Raw genomic sequence first — 21,696 nt, forward strand, 5'->3', positions numbered from 1 at the left:
AAGCAAAGGGCAATTTGTCTTTTAAAACTACTTTTGAACTCAGGGTTACACATGAAGGTTTGTTACATAGGTAAACCTAATTCATGGGGGTTTGTTGTACAGATTACTTCATCACCCAAGTATTAAGCCTAGTACCCATTAGTTATTTTTCTTGATCCTCTCCCTCCTCCCACCCTTCACCCTCTAATAGGCTGCAGTGTCTGTTGTTCCCCTCTATGTGCCCATGTGGTATCATCATTTAGCTCCCACTTATAAGTGACAGCGTGTAGTATTTGGTTTTCCCTTCCTGTGTTAGTTTGCTAGGGATAATGGCCTCCAGCTCCATCCATGTTTCCGCAAAGGACATGAGTTCATTCTTTTTTACGGCTGCTTAGTATCCCATGTTGTGCATGTACCACCTTTTCTTTATCCACTTTACTGTTGATGGGCATTTAGGTTGATTCCGTGTCTTTGCTATTGTGAATAGTGAAAAAGCAATTTCTAAAACAGTAGAAATGCAAGCAAGCTTTGAAGTTACCACTTGTGGATGAAGGTAGTGAGGACTCACCTGGCCATGGACTGGTCAAATAACTTCAAGAACTGGGCCAGTGACGTCTGATACATGATGTTGACCATGCTCATCTCTGTGATGAGGAAGTAGAGGATGCTTCCGCGGGTGGCTGCGGGCCGGAACTCCTCCTGAGCCGTGTTGATCTTGATCTCAGTTTCTGCAGCCACATGCAACTTTTCACTTACCTCAGCTGCTGTCTGTTTGGTAGTTCGAAGTACACCAATGAGAGATTCATCATCTACCAGTGAGCCTAAAATTCAAAACAGGAAAACTGTAGTACACAGATGGGAAAGTTGCAAGGCAATATACATCTCTTCTGAAAAAAAAAAATACTGTTAGCTTTCAACTTGATGTCTCCAAAGTCAGGAAGACCACTGGTACAGTAGAATCTTAAGACACCAAAAAGCTTCTAGTCCAACTACCATCCAATGCCTGAAGCCTTCTAAACATTCCCACTGACAGACTATCCCCCACTCTGCCTAAACATCTGCAAAAAGCAAAAGACCCATTTGACTGGGTCTTCACACGTCTCAATATAATGATCATGTCTCCAGTGGTCTTTGCTGTTCCCCATGTGATGGCTTCACCCCCATTGTCATCTTGGTGGCTCTCCTCAAGTGTCACAGCTTGTCCACCCCACTTGCCTCAGGGTGTGAGCTAACCTGAACACTTCACACTGGGCTGTCATGCTGGTAGTTGAATGGTACACTCTTTCCTCACGCTGCTTTAGTAGAACAGTTGTTGCTATAGAAAACTCTAATCCCTCTGTCTCTAACAAGAGTAAATTGGGGTATAGTGAAAATGTCTCACCAGGAAGAGAAACTTGAATTTTATTTTTAGTTTTGCCTTTCATTATTTTTTTTTTATTATTATTATACTTTAAGTTCTGGGGTTCATGTGCAGAACGTGCAGGTTGGATACATAGGTATACATGGGCCATGTTAGTTTGCTGCACCCATCAACCCGTCATCTACATTAGGTATTTCTCCTAATGCTATCCCTCTCACCAGCCCCTACCCCCGACAGGCCCCCGTGTGTGCTGTTCCCCTCCCTGTGTCCAAGTGTTCTTATTGTTCAACTCCCACTTATGAGTGAGAACATGCGGTGCTTGGTTTTCTATTCTTATGTTACTTTGCTGAGAATGATGGTTTCCAGCTTCATCCATCTCCCTACAAAGGACATGAACTCATCCTTTTTAAAATTATTGTTTTTAATAGAAATAGTAGATGCTTACAACAATGAATTTGGTTTTAAAATTAAAATCTAAGGAAAGACACCTTGGATGTACTGGGCTAACAATCCCCATATCTGCAAACAGCAGCACTCTGGCCTACCCTAGAGTTCTGGACGGCAGGTGAGTGCTGCAGGAAGGGCTGTGTTACTCTGATGGGCCTGCTGTCTAATGTGGAAGTCCAACTTGGGATTAACCCCAAGGAAAGAGGTCTTGATCCAGCACATTCTTGGCTAGACTAGGGGAGCAGCCCCCAGTTCTGCTTGCTATATTTTTAATGCCCAGGGGTATCCCAAATGGCTGGGAGGAGTCACTGGACCAAAAGACAGACAGCTTCACTAGCAGGAGCACTACAAGTAGGCAGATAAAAGGACTTTTCACCAAGCTCACCATAAAGGTACACTATTTCTGGAGGGTCAGACTTGTTTAAATAACATCCCGGAATTAAGGTGCAGTTGGGAAGTATTCATTCACTTCTAATAAGGTAGTAGAATTCAGGTTGCTGTGATTTGCCTGCTACAGAACAACATAATGTTTGTTGATTTTATTGGATAAAATTTTCTTTTTATATATTGCAGAGAGAGTACATCCTCAAATTGAGGTGTGACATGATGATTTGGCTACCCAGAGGAGAACCTATCTTTCCCATCTAAAGTGGGAGATCAAGCCAAGTAGAGGGTAAACTGGGCCTTTGGTACCCAAGCTCCTCTGACGCAGATTACATGTGTCATAACTCATTGCAGTAACTCCATTTCAATGCCAAATGAAATAATCAATCTAAAAAACAAATAGAGTGAGTTTCGCCATGTTGGCCAGGCTGGTCTCAAACTCCTGACCTCAGGTGATCTGCCCGCCTTGGTCCCCCAAAGTGCCGGGATTACAGGCGTGAGCCACTGCACCTGGCTTGGGAGACACAGCGAGACTCTGCCTCAAAAGAAAAAAAAATAGATTGAGCACATTAGTTTCTCTGGGGCAAGCTTAACCTATAATGGGGCAATTAACCTATAATGAGTTACCTAGCTCTATCAGGAGCCCTTATTTTTCTCAGGAGAAAGCAATTATATCAAGAAAATTGTGTTATTCTCAGATGCTCAGTCTCTATTTGCTAATTTAAAAATCAGATTCTCTGCCGTCCCTCTTTAATGTCTAGATGGAAATTGCCTTGCTTGTTTTTGCATTGATAACATGACTATTTCCTAACATCTATAGTCATGAGGGCATTGAAAACAGTGTAAATGAGATCCTTATTCAGAATCTGTTATTTCATTACTTCTTAATAACACAATACCTTTTGTAGCACTTAATTTATAGAGGAGGTTGTCTTCAAGTTCTTTCATCTTCCGCTTATTAAAAGTAACATCCTCCAAAAGTTTAACCCTCTCAGATTCTAACTCCTGTCATTAAAAAACAAAAAATAACATTGGAACTATAATTACCAGTTATTATAGCAAATCCAACTCACTAGTATTTATTAACCATTTTTAAAGTCTAAACCAAAGTACCTTTTGAATGGCAGAAGAAATTACTATCATTAGTCAAATCTATCTATCCATATTTTTGATTCTGTGGAAATTTTTTTTTAATTATGCCCACTGTCATTAAGGTTCCACAGCACTTATACTGGCAGGCACCAGACAATTCTGCTAAACAATTTTGCCCAATTACCCCAAGCTCTCTTGCCAGCTTGAAGTTTATAAATAGCATGTCCCGTTCTCTTGGCCCTGTTCCCACACTGCTTCTGTAAGAAATGCTATCTTTATTTGCAGTCAGAACAAGTAGAAACAAAAAGGCACTAACACCAAGAAACCAAGGGGCTACCCAGATTAAATGTGAGCTCTTGGCCTGGTTCCTATGGGAGCCCCAGGTACCTGGTTTGGCACAGCCAGTTGCCAATACAAACCCATTTTCCATTTTATTTGTATCTCCTTCTACAGAAGGCAAACTTGAATGTTTACAGGGTATTTTTTTCTTACATAAAATGATATATTTTTAAAATTATATTTTGAAAAAATTTCAAGCATTCAAAAAAGTTGCAAGCCTAATACAAGGAACTTTCACACAGCCTTCACCTAGATTCACCAAATCACATTTTGCTTTATCGCTATATCTTTATAGAAAACATAATATTGTCATTATTGGTATTATTATTATTACTACTGCTGAATCACTCTCGGATGTCATGTCCCTTTATCCCTAAATGCTTTAGCAAATCTCTGAAGAACGAGGTCACTCTTACATAAGCATAGTCCAATATTCAAAATCAGGAAATTTAACACTGAGAGCGATGTGTCAGTATCACTGATACTCTCACTAAATGTAGAGTCTACATTGAAATCATCTCAATAATATTCCTCATAACATTTTTTTCTGACTTTATACAGAATCACATGTTACATGTAGAATTATATTAAAAGAAGGTGTTTTAAAACTTCTTATTTGGGAAGGTTTCTGGGAAAATTGTTTCAGAAATTTCATCATTTTCAGAAAATCTTCCTGAACCAGTCAATCAAAAGTCATGGCACAGTCTTTATCTGCACATCTAATATAGTTTATTTTGTTTTTTGGGGTTTTTTTTGTGTGTGTTTTGTTTGTTTGAGATGGAGTCTCCCTCTGATGCCCATGCTAAAATGCAGTGGTGTGATCTCGGCTCACTGCAATCACTGCCTCCCGGGTTCAAGCGATTCTCCTGCCTCAGCCTCCTGAGTAGCTGGGACTACAGGCGTGTACCACCACCACACCCGGCTAATTTTTGTTTTTTTAGTAGAGACGGGGTTTCACCATGTTGGCCAGGCTGGTCTCAAACTCTTGACCTCAGATTGTATCACAATCTATGAGTAGATTATTTCCCTCCAACTACAGTTTATGCATCTAGAAGACAGATACGTAAACTCTCCTATTCATCTTTGTATTATTGACAGTACTTAACTTGAGGCATTGTAGAGAAGAAACTCAACCCAATAAATATTTGTCAAATTGAAATGTGCTGACTTTAGTCCAGTTTCTTTATTTTACATTTGGAAAAACCGAGGACCCAGAAATATGAACTCTGAATAACAAGGGTATTAGGCTGGTCTCTGCCAGTAACCAGCTGCATGTTATAACAGCCTAATACCCTTGTCCTCCAACTCCAAGACTAGTGTTATTGGCATTGTACTTACAGGGTGGCAGGATTTGATGGTGCGATGAAGAGCATTGCTCTATTTGCAGGGAAATAACCAGTTAGTCATTTTCATTAAAATGGTCACCCCTGGGTGGCAGTATAGGAATACATGGACAAAATGAAATCATATTAGCTTCCTTTTCTGGATATCAGATATCATAGCACAGTGGACTCTTGCTAAACTTCATAGCAGGACCTGTAAAGTTTATCTAGGAGGCTTGGCAGGCTGCAAAGTCCCTATGCTGTTATAGATGAAGACCCTTATTTTCTTTGGTCTCCATTTGCTCATCTGTAAAAATGTGGGTGTAATAGGAGGATTGTTAGGAGGGTTAAATATAATGTTTAGAATACCCTCCTGCATATTAAATGTGCATTTTTTTTCTCCAGCAAGGTTGCTATGAGCACCTTAGCACTTCTCTTGAAGAGGAAGCTAGGGAATGAGAAAAGCGGATGTGGGGAGCCCTGAGGATCTTTGGGCAGTGGAGTTGCTTGACTTCTGGAGGTTAGTGCAGCCTGCAGGGGGGATCTAGACCAGCGAGGAATCATCTCAAAATAAACCTACAGCACCAGTTAGACCACAAGGGACTGATCGTCAACAGTTAACAGCATGGGATCCTGAGAGGCGATGGGAACAGTGAATTGCCGGGCCAGGGCCATCTCTGCCTGGCTGTGGAAGAGGAACAGGCTCCCTTCCTGGACTGCATAAGCCCCAGGTTTATTGGAAGCTAAGATCAAACAACTAAGAGAGTCAAAGCTGGGACTGTGCCCTTTTCACTCCACCAGACCAGCCACCTTTCAAGGGCCTGTCCCTTGGTGAGCTGTCCATGAGCCAGGCAGGATGCTGCCTTTCACTGAGTCTATTTCTTTGGTGTCTGTGTCATTTCTCTCTCCCTTCTTGGATATCTTGGCTGTGTCTGGGACCCTGGATTCCCATCTCCTCTTTTCCCTCCTCTGCCTGTTTTCCTCCCTTGTCCTTCTGTTTCTCTCCCATCCACTTCATGCCTTGCTGCTCTTATTATTTCTAACCTTGCCTTGCCTTGAATCTTTCATTCTAAAATTAATTACTTTCTCATATTTTATGCAAATGTACTTTATAATGCAGACACATAACATTATATTTTTATGCAATTATATTTTATGCATAAAACTTAATGTTTTCTGAGCGTCAACTTAAAAATTAGTTTAATCTTGTATCAGTCTCTTAAAATCTTCAAGTCCTAAGCTGTTCTTTGTTTTATTAGAACCCTCAGTTAGACTTAATTTCCCTGCTTTAGTGCAAATTTCATTTAATTAAAAATAAAGGTATGGCTCCCTATATCATTAGATTATTGGACTGAAGTAGTTGAAACTACTACAGTGGAAATAAGAGCCATTCAGAGCAATTTCTTTTTCTCTCAATCATTGTTTTATTGATGTTTTCAGGTGTCCCCAAGACAAGGACTATAGATAGTCAGTACACCTAGAAGTTTAAAGACAGAAGTAGAAAGAGGGTGTGTGTGTGTGTGTGTGTGTGTGTGTGTTTGAGGCTGGATGAGAAGATGAGTTACATGATTTCTTGACAGGAATTAAGGCTGCAAAAGAAATACGTTAACAAGGACAAATATGGTTTTTAAATTTTTTTTCTTTTTCACATACTTAGCAATTTCTCAATACATTTTAAGCATTTATTATAAGCAGAAATTCTTTACCTTGAGAGAGAGATTACCTGTTTCTCTGTTAGAATTACTCTCCTTAGTAATTGATTCTCAAGTCCTTTCATTGTAACAGTGAAATCAATGACTGATGTTTTAGCATTAATCTCCGGGGTAAAGGCAGGGTTTGGTAACTTTGTAGTAATGTAAAGTTTAAATGTATCCATGATATCACATTCCTTATCACCGACTTTCACCTACATAAATTCACATATAAAATTAAAAACAGTTTAAAGGACAGGCAAAGGAACTTGGGTTCAATTTAGAAAAGAATTTACCTGTCAGTGCTGTGAAACTTGAATAAATTGGGAAGGAAAGTTAAAAAATTTTAATCACGAATCTTAAATAATAAAGCCTATTAAATTTAGAATAATTTAGAATTGTACTCCTGCCTGGTGATGTTTTTAGCAATGATCCCAAGCAAATCAAATGAAAAAGTTATCCAAAGCAAATGGTGAATAAAGGAAAACTTAGACACATCTAAGATTTGACTTTAACACCTTAGCGAGTACTTATCACTCCTATCAGTTGTTTGTAGTACAGGAGTTGCTATTTTTTCCCCCGGTTAAGAAAATTGTTTCCTACTGTGGAAATTTGCTGTGTTTATAGAAAATTTTATTTTTTTAATTTCATAGGTATATCTGAAGCATATTTGATAACAGAAAAAGTTAATGTAATTTTCAAAGGAAAAATGCCAACTTTTTTCAAAAAGGTAACATTTATCTTAAACACTACTATTTGCAGCATGTTGAAAAAAATTGGTTTTTGCTATCTAAAAATCAGGTGGCAATCACAGAATTTTTAAATGACTTAAATCTCTGGTTACTCTTAATTCTGCATGTGACTGAAAACATCACTAAGGCCACCATCACATTCTAAGGCATTACGCCTTCACACTGCAGACAAAAATCTAGGATCTTTTAAAAGACCTTCAGGAATGGAGAGTCTACAACCTCCTTTGGCATATTAAATATGCCATACAAGATAAGCCAGACACAGATAAACACTGTATGATCTCACATGTGAAATCTAAAAAAGTCAAACTCACAGAAGCCGAGAATAGAACAGTGGTTGCCAGCGGGGTAGGGGATGGGAGACATGGGGAGAGGTTGGTCAAAGTGTACACACTTTCAGTTATAAGATGAACAAGTTTCAGGTATCTAAGGTATAGCATGTGTGGTGATGGATGTGTTAATTTGATTGTGGTAATCATTGTACAATGTATATGTATACCAAATTACCACATTGTATAGTTTAAATATATATGATCTTTACTTGTGGATTAAACTTTTTTTTTTTTTTTTTTTTTGAGACGGAGTCTCGCTCTGTTGCCAGGGCTGGAGTGCAGTGGCCGGATCTCAGCTCACTGCAAGCTCCGCCTCCAGGGTTTACGCCATTCTCCTGCCTCAGCCTCCGGAGTAGCTGGGACTACAGGCGCCCGCCACCTCATCCGGCTAGTTTTTTGTATTTTTAGTAGAGACGGGGTTTCACCGTGTTAGCCAGGATGGTCTCGATCTCCTGACCTCGTGATCCGCCCGTCTCAGCCTCCCAAAGTGCTGGGATTACAGGCTTGAGCCACCGCGCCCGGCCGGATTAAACATTTTTTAAATGCCGTTCAAAATTGTGGATGAGTCCATAATATCCAAGCAAGTCACCAAAATTTTGTTCTTAGCTTCTTTTTATGAAAAAGAGAAATTCTACCCTCTAATCTCATAGAATATGATGCTAAGCTTCAGAACACTAACTGGGCTTTATTTATTTTTCCCCCTATAAACTCATAAAGGCTTAAGTATATATTGGATGCTCCATAAACTTTGCTGAATGAATTTTTTAAAATGTGGCATATGAAAGATTTCACATTATGAAGAAAATTTTTCTGAATAAATCTGTCTTTGTTTAATGAGAAAATATTCATTTTTTACTTATTCACTGATATTCATGAAATTAAGTTATCCAAAGTGAAAAACACCCAATCAGAAATGCTGTTATAAAACCAAAGAAGCCTAAAGGTAAAGAATGGCATGAATTAAAAATGAAACACTTATACATATTGAAAACAATTCATCACCAACAATTGAGAACAATATTCCATAGCTTCCAACAAAGTCAATGAACTTAGACTGAAAATAAAGAGATAAATGACCAAATCAATGTGTATAGACTTTATTAAAATGTCATTTCCTCCAGGGAAGAAATTCAGGTTATTTTGTAAAAATGTATACATATAAGACTTGCAAAACCAATATCAAGAGTTGCTTAAACATATATATATATATATTGTGTTGCACTAACATATTAAGACCAGACAATGTATTTCCTTAATGTTATTTAGTTTCAGCTAAATGACTACTCTTACCAAAATATTGCCCCCACCTCAGCAATTTTTATATGCTATAAAAAATAGAAAGAAACACTGAAGTGTCAGTCTGGAAATAGTTTATTTCCGATGTACCAAATACTACTGCCTAAAGGAAATTGCATTTGCTGCTATGCTCAAAAAGATAAGTAGATGTCACCATTGTTCTTTTCTTTCTTTCTCTTTCTTAATTTTTTTTTTTTTTTAACAAAGCTCACCTTGAAAGTGGTACCAGATTTAATAAAATTCTTTTCTAATACATTATCCAAGGCTGGATCCAGCTCTTCACGAATGTCCTCAATGAGAAGGGGTCGGCCCAAGGAAAGGCTGTCCTCCAAGTGTGTGCGAAAATATTTATGGTTCAGAGATGTCACCTAAACAGAAAGAACTCATTGGTCTATCAGCATTACAAAGAATGTGCCCATCGCTACGGGAAACTAAGAGATTTTTCGGACAGGTAACCAAGAATTTTAAGGGCAATACAGGAAAACTTACTTAAAAAAATTAAAGTAACACACAAAAATTAATTTCTAACACTTGGTGAGTCATGATTTTGTTGAATGGTGTCTGGGTGTGTAATGGGGTCTCTGATCAAAAAAGGAGGATCAAGGGGCATTGCTCAGATGGAATGTCAGAGTTCTGCTCCTGACAGATGGAAGAAAATAGTCAAGGATTAATCCTTTCAAACTCACATAGCTATAATCACTCAGAGAAAGCAAAGCAACTTGCATATCTGGATATTCATTTATTTTCTCAGGACCCCTACAAGATGAGTAAGTGATAAAAAGTAAACACAAGAATGTCAGAGCCGGGCACGGTGGCTCAAGCTTGTAATCCAGCACTTTGGGAGGCCAAAACAGGCGGATCACGAGGTCAGGAGATCGAGACCATCCTGGCTAACATGGTGAAACCCTGTCTCTACTAAAAAATACAAAAAACTAGCCGGGCGAGGTGGCGGGCGCCTATAGTCCCAGCTACTCGGGAGGCTGAGGCAGGAGAATGACGTAAACCCAGGAAGCGGAGCTTGCAGTGAGCTGAGATCCGGCCACTGCACTCCAGCCTGGGTGACAGCACGAGACTCCGTCTCAAAAAAAAAAAAAAAAAGAACGTCAGAAATGATATATTGAGTCGCCTATCCATGTATTCTGTCTCCTACTGGGAAGAATTTTACACTTTCCATAAGTCAACCTAAAAGACTATACATTGACTTTATATATACTTACATTTTTTAAAACTACAATTCTGAATTCCTGGTTGGGTCCTCCGTGTTTAGTTTAATGCGTTTGTTATTAGTTAAAATAGACACACTGTACTGGTTGGTCTCTGCATGAGCCAATTGGATTTGAACCCTTATGTTGCCTAGGATCCCTCCCCCTGCCTTACTGTGAGGATTCCCAAAGGCTCATTTCTCAACTTGTTGTATCCTATCTTCTGAATTCAACTAATGTCTTATGCTATTGTGGGTGCAGACCATAAGACACAAGGAAGAACCCACTGGGATAACAGGTAATTAGGAGAATGGAATTAAATATATATCTCTCAATTACTATGATAAAAAGAAGATACGAAATATAAAACTTAAATCAGCCTACTTTTGTCCTGTTTCGATTAAAAAGGAAATAACTAAAAAGAAAATCTGCACATGAAGGAAGTTGCTTCCCTGGATGAATAGCTTTCTTTATACAAATAATGTGCTGTAAAGACCTTCCTATAAGTTAATAAGGTAAAAGAATCTAAACAAAGAGCTTTTATGAACTTAATAAACAAGGTGAAGAAAAGCACCAGTAAGACTACATTTGCTTATATCCTGCTTTATTTCTCAAGGGGTAAATTCTATTTTTGTGATTTCTTTCCCAAGTAAGGAGATAATTATCTTCAATCATCTTCAATGTCTTTTATAAACTTGAAATAATATTTTGGAATCCTAATTTCAGGTTTATTTCATTTGATTTTTCTTGTGAAACACTATGTATGTGGTAACCACCACCAGAGCCTGGTTCACCTGCACAGAGACTGGTATTGGGTCTTTACAAGGTGACCAGTGAATTCCTGATAGCGAGGCTTAGTAAATACACTCTTTCCACAAGTCAGAGCTGTAGGTCCTGGAGATGGCATTGAAGGTAGGCTTGGCAAACAAGCTGCCAAGGTTGACCACAGCCCTGGACATATAAACCATGCTTCGTGTTTCATTTGCATGTGTTTGTACATGTGCTTATCCACATAAGAAAATAATGTTGTCTGAGTAAAAAGAATATAATTCAGTCTATTTCCATCCCAGCAGTGGATGATTTTTAAAATAAGAAAGTGTCTCGAGCATATTTCTGTTCCTTCCGCAAGAAGGTTCCTGGGACTGGGTTGCATCAGAAAGGACATTAGTGAAGACTATCAGTGAATTTAATCCTGAAATGGAGAGCTAAAGCTATGACCAGAAAAAACAGCAGCATTCATGGCCAAGTGACACAGGAGCATGCATTGAGCTAAGGAGGTCCAGGCAAGGTTCCAAGAATAAGATGAGCAGGGAGATTGAAAGCCAGCGGAGCCGAGCGGAATGGGGCCAGGGACAAGTTATAGTTGACCTGGCTGCAGAAACTAAGAAGTGTTCTGGTATACCATATTTGTGCACCCTTGAAAATGTGGCCCCTAAGAAGCTCCACGGAAATGGACACTATTTCTTTTAACTCTTCTCTTCTATTTACATTGCCTGGTCCATTCTAGGATTTCCCTGAGTTTTCTTAGTAAACATAGACTGATGTATTGTGTTCTGGAGTACTGAGGAGGTGGGGTATTTAGGTGTGCTTCCCAGCACTGGGCTGTATCCACTTGCATGAGAAGCACTGATCTCAGGAGGAAATCTTTCAATATTTCACCACTAAATATGATATTTGTTATGGCATTTTGTAAAAAGAAACTTTTTACCTAATTAAGGAAGATCCCTCCCAGTTTGCTGGAAATTTGATCATGAATGGGCATTGAATTTTACCAAGTGCTTTTTTTTTCATATTCATCAAGATGACCACATTATTTTCCTGGTTCTTTTTTTCTATAATGATGACACACTTTTTTTTTTTTTTTTTTTTTTTTGAGACGGAGTCTTGCTCTGTCGCCCAGGCTGGAGTGCAGTGGCCGGATCTCAGCTCACTGCAAGCTCCGCCTCCCGGGTTCACGCCATTCTCCTGCCTCAGCCTCCTGAGCAGCTGGGACTACAGGCGCCCGCCACCTCGCCCGGCTAGTTTTTTGTATTTTTTAGTAGAGACGGGGTTTCACCGTGTTCGCCAGGATGGCCTCGATCTCCTGACCTCGTGATCCACCCGTCTCGGCCTCCCAAAGTGCTGGGATTACAGGCTTGAGCCACCGCGCCCGGCATGATGACACACTTTGATAAATTCACTTAAATTCAATAAATATCAGAATTTCTACTCAAAAAGAGCAGTGCAGAACATGTAAAGATGAGTAAAACTTGGCCAACAATGAGTTCATGGTACAGCAGAAATAAAAGACAAATGTGCAAAGAACAATAACTTAAGTCAGATTCTAAGTCCACAACAGAAGTGCAAACAAGACATTGTGAGGATTCAGGACAGGCTGTATTGTGCTGGGGACACAGAAAAGTTGTGATGGAGGTAGTGGTGGATGTGGACTTTGAAGAATATCTGAGATTTTTATCTGGGATATAAGTGGAGGGTGGAAAAAGACATTTTTGTTAGTAGAAATAGTATAAGCAAAAATATGGGGGCAGGAGGTTTAGAACTCTGGGAAACAGTGTCTAGGAAACACTGAATATCTCACATTGGCAGCTGAATTAAAATATCAATAGTAATAGAATCCCTAAGGGTGTCAGGAATGTTGGAATTAACACCTTATTAGACGCAAGCACCAAAGCCGGACTCAGTAAGCTACGTAGTACCCAGAGCCTGAGCAAGGTTGGCATGAATGGTCTTGAACTGAGGGATCACAATATTCTATTTGCCACTTTCCTATAGGACCAAACCCAAGGCCCGGAACAAAAGCCACATTCAATATTAGCAAAAACAATGGAGTCAGGGAAACGTACAAGGAGGAGAAGGGAGGATCCAAAGAGAGAACAAAAGAGAGAAAAGAATCAGAGCTGTTGCCCCAAATTGCTGTTACAAAACTCAAGAGTGTGAATTAGCAAACATTTGTCATGGAGATGACAACTTTATGACTGCAGATTCAATTGAAATTTTGAAAAAGTTTCATTGATTTCAAGATTACTTTCTCCTGCACCAAATGCTACATACCTGCAAATCATTTTCTTTTTCCTTCGATTTAATCCAAGTTTTGCCTTGAGTTTGTGGGTCTATGAGGAGTGGGTATCTGGTGGCCTTTGTCACAATAATGCCATTCTGAATTGAGAGATCATCTCCTGGTAATCCCTGTAGCCCCCACTCACCAATCTGAACAACAGGAAATGGATATCACCATTCAAAGGAGAACAGGAGTGCCCTCATTAGTAATTAAAAGTACCATAAAGTAAAATAATTTAAAATATGGACATTATTTTCCTTTGAGACTAAGAAATTTGTACTTCTAAAAAAGCAAACTTGTAAATGTGAACAAAATAACATTCACATAAAAAAAAAACACCAAATTTATAATCTAATGAATCCTTTCTTTAATCACCCAAAACAAGGTTTATCCTTTTGCATTGTATTTTCATACTTAGGGGAATCATAGGAAGTTGACTGCATATTGAACCTGATTTGGGGTTAATGGAGATAGTGAATATAATGAGATGTCAGAGAAGAAGATAAGTCCCAAGCAATTAGCCCCTGATAGCTTCCCCTTCCGGCCCTTTGGTTCTGCCCGCATGATGTACGGGTGATTGCATAGCTGGAGATAAATTAGATGAGTTATTATATTACCAGGAGCTCATCAATGACACTTTTGTGAATATTTCCTTCTCCAAATTTAGAGCAGATTGCCAGGCTCCCATCCCATGATAAATAAAATCACCAAGCCAGGCGCAGTGGTTCATGCCTATAATCCCAGCATTTTGGGAGGCTGGGAGGTCACTTGAGCTCAGGAATTTAAGGCTGCAGTGAGCCATGATCACACCACTGCACTTCAGTCTGGGCTACAGAGCAAGACTTTGTCTCTAAAAAAATAAAATAAAATAAAATAATCAGAGATCCAATGAGCCAACCAGCCTCCACCTTTGTTAAATTATCCCAGGACCCCCAAAGGCCATAATTAATAAAGAATATTCTGGCCCACGTTGCTTCACCAGTGCCCAATGCATCTACAACACATAATCTATTCCCTGTAAGGGTGAATTCAATGATGTTTGAATTGGAAAAGATTAGTTTTCAACTTTTAAATACAGATAACATGAAATTAATAGCTTGGCATCCCCTAAGGAAACAGCAACTGGAGAGCAGATTTGCAAATCAGAAAAGCAACTCATGAATACAAATTGCCTGGAAAGCATTTATTACCACAGAAGCTCTGCAAGATATAATGGAAATTGACAGTGGCATCAAATTCCCAGCAAGGAAGGTTAGTATGAAAGGCCTTGCTATTACTTAGGGTCACCAGAACATGCTATTGTGTTCTGTTATTAGACACTAAAAAAGATAGCAAATAAGGAAAATAAGATTAATACCAGCACAGATCATGCCTACATTTGCCTAAAATGTTTGAAAGAGAGTATGACTTCACAGGAGTGGTGTAAATAATGAAGAGTTATAAGAAGGGCCTAGTATTAGCAAGCCTATATCTCTCAAATGATCTTTCAGTTCATAGCAATGCAATTGGTCTTAATTTGGAAGATTACTTAAAACACAAAGAAACGTTTATACCACAAAGAAAATTATTTTTAAAAAACTCTTAAGCGCTTTCAAATCAATATTTCTAGTTAAAGAAAAAATTTAATGAACCTGGGTTTCCTCTTTTTTTTTTGAGATAGAGTTTCTCTCTTGTTGCCCAGGCTGGAGTGCAATGGCGTGATCTCGGAACCTCTGCCTCCCTGGTTAAAGTGATTCTCCTGCCTCAGCCTCCTGAGTAGCTGGGATTACAGGCACCCGCCGTCACGCCCAGCTAACTTTTGTATTTTTAGTAGAGACGGGGTTTCACCATGTTGGTCAGGCTGGTCTTGAACTCCTGACCTCATGATCTGCCCTCCTCGGCCTCCCAAAGTGCTGGGATTACAGGCCTGAGACACTGCACCCAGCCGGGTTTCTTAGTAAGTAAGAAATAAAGTGAGATTGAAATTCAAATAATATTGGGAAAGTAAAACTTACGGTTGGAGGATCCACCAACACTGAAATAAGATTCAGGTTTTCTGTGAAAGGAATTTTCCGTGCTCTCAACTCCATTTCCCATTGATCTTTAAGCAAATAGTTCCTAAATATCTGATTGAAAGGACCAAGGTAGGAAAGGAATCCTGTGCACAACAGAATATCACCTACAAGTCTGTGAAGAAAAAACACACAGCCCCCTCCCCAAAGTGAGTCACCTGACGTGTTTTAAGCTCTTCCGCTAAGTTGCTTGAGAGGTCACAGTTTTGCTCTGTTACTGGGGGAAATCCTTCTTTGCCCCTGCTTAATGCTTGGTAGCCAGGCACGGAAAAGACTGTGCAAAGTGGAGCCCAAAACCCAAAAGTGGGTAGGAGTAGCCACATGTGGGGTGGTCAGGAAGCAAGAAAGAAGGCTTCCTCCTGAAGCCTACAGGTCGTGAGCCTTGGTACTGTGCAGAAAGTATCTTCCCCCATCCTGTCCCTTGGTCTTGTTCAGATTTCAGTCTTGTGTTAAGCCATTTTTTCTTTCCCCTCCCTTTTTATTTATTTATTTATTTGTTTGTTTGTTTATTGCCATTTTCTTGCTCCTCTCTCATTGCACTCTCTTTTAAGTTTTCTAAGGACACCAATAGACACTAGCAAAAGACAGCCTTGCATTTACAACAAACCATTGATCCACACTTTCAAAATCATTGAGGTGAAGCACAGAGAACATCTAGATGGCCCTGGCAAATCCAAATAATATCAAAAGCACTCTCATACTGACCCACAGCTGAGATGTAAAATATTTCACAAAATCTTCTTCACCCTCCACAGTATTTCACCTAAGAGTGCATGATTTAAGTTGTAAGCACTGTCATAGATGACGGGATTCAGAAATGAACGCATGGAAATGAAGGAGAAAAGCATTTCACCATGGAAATGGACTTTATGTTCTCTAATGCCACAAAGAAAGAGTGACTGTGAAGAAGACCCAGATTCGTACCTATTAATCTGAGCTTTGAATTCTTTACTTTGCTGGGTCCATCGGACTTTTTCTCCACTCAGCCCATCGATGAGAGTGGAGGCGGCCTGCATCTTTTTCCGGCACGTATCAGCATCATTAAGCAAATCCTGCAGCCATAATGGGAGAATGTCTCAAAAAAAAAACTTTTCTAAGTGCTTAACACAAACATCCATTATTTTCACACATAAAAATACACAGGGGAATTTCTTAATTTGCAAAATAATATAAGCTAAAAACACAGTGTGCATGAAACTTCACATATTAAATTTTGATCATTCATAATGTAGTGATTTTACCCTACGAAATTTCAAGGAAAGCAATTTTGTAAGACAGAATCCAAATCACATAATTTATCTTTTAATCAGATAAATTAAAATAGTATTTCCATTGAACATTTTCAAAACAGAATCAAATCAATAAGATTTGCCCTTTTGATGTCTTGGATGCAGCAATAGTCCTGAGTTCTTTGCCATTTACAAAGTATTTTCTCCTGGAAAAATCCCACACAACAGTAGCATGCAGCAGCTGGCTTGGACCAACTCATAAGAGCCAACTGTTAAATTTTTAGAGTATTTGTGAGCTGGTGCTAAACATAGCCTTTATTAAAAATTAAACTATGTAAGCTTACAATTAAAAAATTATATTAAAAGCAAAAGTAATAAATAACAAAAGCTTACTTCCTAATTATTTAAATGTTAATATTATCTATGCTCTTGACGTTAAGGCCGTTGTATCTGGATGGTGGAAATAGTATGCAATGGTGTACTGCCATGCACCTTTTCCCAAATCTGTGCTCAGTGACATTACATTGGTAGTTTAGAATTGCCAGTGATGGGAGTATTTCCACCACAGAAATCAGCAAATATTACAAATCTGGGCTTTCCTGTCCCTGCACGGCACACTAGACTGTTAAACATTTACCAGACCACCACTGCTTACATCCTATCCCAAGAGGTCATATGAGGATCCCCATTTTACAAACAGAGCTAGGTAGATTGCCCCAAACCACACAATTAACAAATGTCTGAGCTGCATCTCAAACCCAGTTTTCTAACCCTCAAATCAGTGATGGTACAGCTTGATCAGTGAAAACACACACACAAAAATTTTGAGCACCAAAGATCCAAAACAGATAGGCATGCTGGCCAATATTTTGTCATCACAACGATTTGCCTGATTTCCAAATATAGCATGCTCTTGTATAAAGTTTCAGTACACCATTTTGGGGATTTTGTATATTTAATCTCACCATTTTCTCATTCATTGCTGCATCAAATTTTGCCTGTACTTTATCCAGCTCAGCTTGCTTCTCATCCAGCAGGGCTTGTGCCTTCCCTAACTCAGCATTAGCAACTGCTAACCGGCCTTCCTGCTTGGCCAGATTGGCCTGAAAAGAAGAAGACATGGTTAGTGTATTAGCTGCACGAAACAGTCATGATTAAAATTGGTAGATAACACAAATCACGTAATTTCTGCACTACATGGGACTTTTGAGCTCATCTGTTTCAGTGTCTTCGGCTGGGAAAGCAGAGAGTCTTGGAGGGTATTTCATTACTTTTAAATTTTTAATTACTGGCCAGGTGCGGTGGCTCATGCCTGTAATCCCAGAACTTTGGGAGGCTGAAGATCACTTGAGCCCAGTTCAAGACCAGCCAGGGCAAAACAGGGAGAAAAATAGAAAAATTAGCTGGGTATGGTGACGTGCACCTGTAGTCCAAGCCACTCTGGAGGCTGAAGCAGGAGGATCGCTTGGGCCCTGGAGGTCAAGGCTGCAGTGACCTGTGATCGCAATACTGCATGCTAGCCTGGGTGACAGAGTGAGACCCTGTCTCAAAAAAAATTTTTTTTAATTATTAATGTTCAATAAGAAAACACGGAAAATGCAGCAATGTATAGGAAGGAGAACAAAAGTTACCCCGATTTTACTCAGACATAACCTGTGAGTGTTGTGTTAGGAAGCTGGTAATTGGCATGTTGATTTTTTTTATTTCATTTCGTTTTATGAAGGTCCCAAGTCCCTCATGAACATTAGTTATGTGACTGCACGATATTCTACATGTTGGATGTATCATAATTAACCTTTTTCCTACTTGTATACATTTCTCCACCCCCCGTTTTTAGTTATTACAAATAATGTTGTATTGGATACGTAAACATTTAGGATTGTTACTTTGGTAACAATCCAATTTCAAAGATTCTGCAAGAGAAATTACTGTAACAGTAGTTTTTCATATTTTTCTAAGTCCTACAATGTGGTAATGATCTGCTTCTTGTAAATTTAAAATAATCAGTAAAGTAATCTAGGCCCAAAGTCTTCTGGGGTAGAAGTTCTTTGATACCTTTCTTATTTTTGTTCTCAATGTTTATTTGAATTTAGCTCCTTTTCCCATAACATTTTTATTTCATTTAGATTTTCTACCATATTGACATATAACTATGCAATATTTGCAGCCTGGCACAGTGGCTCACACCTATAATCCTAGCAGTTTGGGAGGCTTAGGGAGGAGGATTGCTTAAGCCCAGGAATTCAAGGCTACAGTAAGCTATGATTGCACCACTGCACTCCAGTGTGGGGGCCAGAACAAAACCCTGTCTCTTAAAAAAAAATTGCTTTATAATTATTTGAATCTTCACATCCAGAATTATGAGGATTTATCTTTCTATTTTTATTTGTTTTTATTTTCTTCTTGATTAGATTTTCCTGGAATATTTCTTACAGTTTTGTTTTTGTAAAGCATAGGTTCTTAGATTTGTTCATTAATGCCAGCCGGGAGTGGTGGCTCACGCCTGTAATCCCAAAATGAATGGCTGGGCCGGGCATGGTGGCTCATGCCTGTAATCCCAGCATTTTGGGAGGCCGAGGCAGGCGGATCACGAGGTCAGGAGATAGAGACCATCCTGGCTAACACGGTGAAACCCCATCTCTACTAAAAATACAAAAAAATTAGCTGGTCGTGGTGGCGGGCGCCTGTAGTCCCAGCTACTTAGGCGGCTGAGGCAGGAGAATGGCGTGAACCTGCGAGGCGGAGCTTGCAGTGAGCCGAGATCACACCACTGCACTCCAGCCTGCACGATAGAGCAAGATCCCGTCTCAAAAAAAAAAAAAGATTTGCTCATTAATTCTGCTGCTTTTCTCTTCTCTAACTTTTAATGTTATTTTTATTGGCTCTATTCTGCTTTCCTTAAATTTCATGTGTATGTATGCTTATGAGTGAGTATATACTTTAACTCTTAAGTGGAATGTTTAGTTTCTTTGACGCATGTAAGGGCTAAGAATGTACCATTTTGGCCATATCACAGAAGCTTTGGTAACTCTCTTATTTTCATTATGTCCTAATTAGGAATGACTGACTTCATTTTAATGTAAACTTTCCAGTATTATTGCTTATAATCAGAGCATGAGACCCCAGGATTTTTTGCTTTCAGGAATTTAATCAAGGTCCTCTTTTACCACTGAATATAATTAATTCTTATAAATGTTTCTTGTACTCTAGAAATAATTTCTTATTCTTTGTTTATATTGAAGAAAGTTCAAAGTAGTTATTCAACCTGAAAAATAATATCATGTAAAATTTCTATATAATTACTAATTTATGCCTACTCAGGATTGCCTCTATAATTTACAGGGCCCAGTGCAAAATGAAAAATGTGGCGCCCCTTGTAAAAAAAATTATTAAGAATCTGAAGACGGCAACAGCAGAGCATTAACACAAGGCCCTGTGTGCACATCCAAGAAGCTGGCCCTATGCCTACCAGGGGTAGCCACAATCTCAAATTACAATATTATTTTTGTTAATTTGATAGCATGTGCCACAATCTCAAATTACAGTATTATATTTGTTAATTTCCACTGAAAATACTAATGGATTTGCTTTATATGATTTGATGCTTTTTTTATTGCATAATACATTATTTTAATTGTCTTCACTATGGATCATAATTTTTATCAACAAAGAATAGCTCTTTTCTGATATGTGTGTGTGTTTTGTTTTTTTTCTTGAATTCTACATTTATTGTAAGATTTCTCCCTTGGTAACTTTTTGTTGGGGTGTGTTTTTTTTGTATTCTTCCTATCATTTCTCTTTGTTGAAACTTTTTATTTTAAATTGATTTTCTATTTTTCTCGAAGTTCCTCATGCACAGATTTTAAAGAGGCAGCGATTTCTCTAAGGCTTATTATGAAAAACAGTAACCCCCTGCCCACCGACTCATCATTATCCATTCCACGGAGCAACCACTTACAATACTTTTAGCTTTGTGGGGGTGGGGGATTGAGACAGGGCCCTGGAGGCAGTGTGTATCTGAGTGACACATTTCACGAATCCTTGTACTCCTAAGAATCTCTTTCTGTTCCCTCATACATGAAGACCAGCTTTGCCCATTATTGAGTGCTTAGACCCCAGCAGTTTCCTCCTCAAAACGCTGCATATGTGTTTTCATTATCTTCTAGTATTTAGGGTTGCAGGAAATCTGCAACATCTTGATTTGTCTTTTGTGAACAACCTTTTTAGGTTTTGTTTGCTTCTTAGATTGCATTTAAGGTTCTCCTCCTGTCTTGGAAATTTAAAACATTTCTAGTGTCAAGTCTAATTTTTATAAGTTTTGTTTGAAATACAGTCATCAAATTCAACCTCCAAACCTAATCTCCAAACTTCAAAGAAATGGCAAGTTTTTCTTCTTATGACAGCTTGATTATTATTCCCAAGAAACTCATTTCCTGTGTAAGTTAATACGGTGGTTTCAGTCACTTGCCTGCGTTGTCAAGAAACATGTAACAGATATAAAAAGAAGGAGAAACTTTGAGAGGACACAGAGAAAAAAGACAAATTTGGTAACAGGGACATCTACCTTTATCTAAACTACGCATTTTCTTTTAATAGCAGTAATACTGATAATTGAATTTATGAAACATTGATTTACTGGGAGAAGGAAGGAAACTTTTACCTTCAGAGGCAACACTTCTCTGTTGATGCCATAGAATATTGCCATAGCAAGTGTCCAAGACAGGAGACCAGCCACATTCCCACAGACTTTTTTGGCACTTTCAAAAGTATAATCATCCATATTAAAATATGGCTGTAGTAGCTCAACAGTCTCTTCATTTATAGTGTCCTTAGGGAACTGCTGAAGGCTCCACAGGAATCCTGTTGCACTCATCAACTGAAAAATAGTATTATAACCTGTAAGTTCTGGAAGAAAATAAATACTTTCTTCCTGAGTTAATATGTACTTCTAAATTGAATTTTCTCAAAGAAGTAACAGTTGATTTGCTCTAAATATACAAACTGAGACTATTGGCGGTAGCCAACCTAAATCTGTAAATCACAAATTGTCTTCTGGATTCCACGTGGAAAGAGTAAAGAAGAAAAGCTATGTAAGTTTTCTTTCTGGTAAGTGCATCTGAATGCCACCAACCACACAAGCCCCGTTTTGAAGATTGGGCTGG

The 21,696-nt window shown here is 38.8% G+C and overlaps 1 protein-coding gene across 1 annotated transcript in view; it reads right to left on the reverse strand.

Annotated features, from left to right (window-relative positions):
• The window catches only part of DNAH8 (dynein, axonemal, heavy chain 8), a 335,359-nt gene that overhangs the window by 93,635 nt on the left and 220,028 nt on the right, over nt 1–21,696 (reverse strand). Inside the window, exons 69-77 of the mRNA XM_011944829.1 lie at nt 21,195–21,410; nt 17,500–17,637; nt 16,230–16,357; nt 15,249–15,420; nt 13,248–13,403; nt 9,207–9,362; nt 6,647–6,829; nt 3,070–3,175; nt 548–800 (exon numbers count right to left, since the gene is read on the reverse strand). Of these exons, the coding sequence (XP_011800219.1) occupies nt 548–800; nt 3,070–3,175; nt 6,647–6,829; nt 9,207–9,362; nt 13,248–13,403; nt 15,249–15,420; nt 16,230–16,357; nt 17,500–17,637; nt 21,195–21,410 (1,508 nt within the window). The remainder of the gene's footprint in view (nt 1–547; nt 801–3,069; nt 3,176–6,646; nt 6,830–9,206; nt 9,363–13,247; nt 13,404–15,248; nt 15,421–16,229; nt 16,358–17,499; nt 17,638–21,194; nt 21,411–21,696) is intronic.

The sequence above is a fragment of the Colobus angolensis genome, unplaced genomic scaffold (assembly GCF_000951035.1).
Source record: "Colobus angolensis palliatus isolate OR3802 unplaced genomic scaffold, Cang.pa_1.0 Scaffold105, whole genome shotgun sequence".
Taxonomy (NCBI): domain Eukaryota; kingdom Metazoa; phylum Chordata; class Mammalia; order Primates; family Cercopithecidae; genus Colobus; species Colobus angolensis.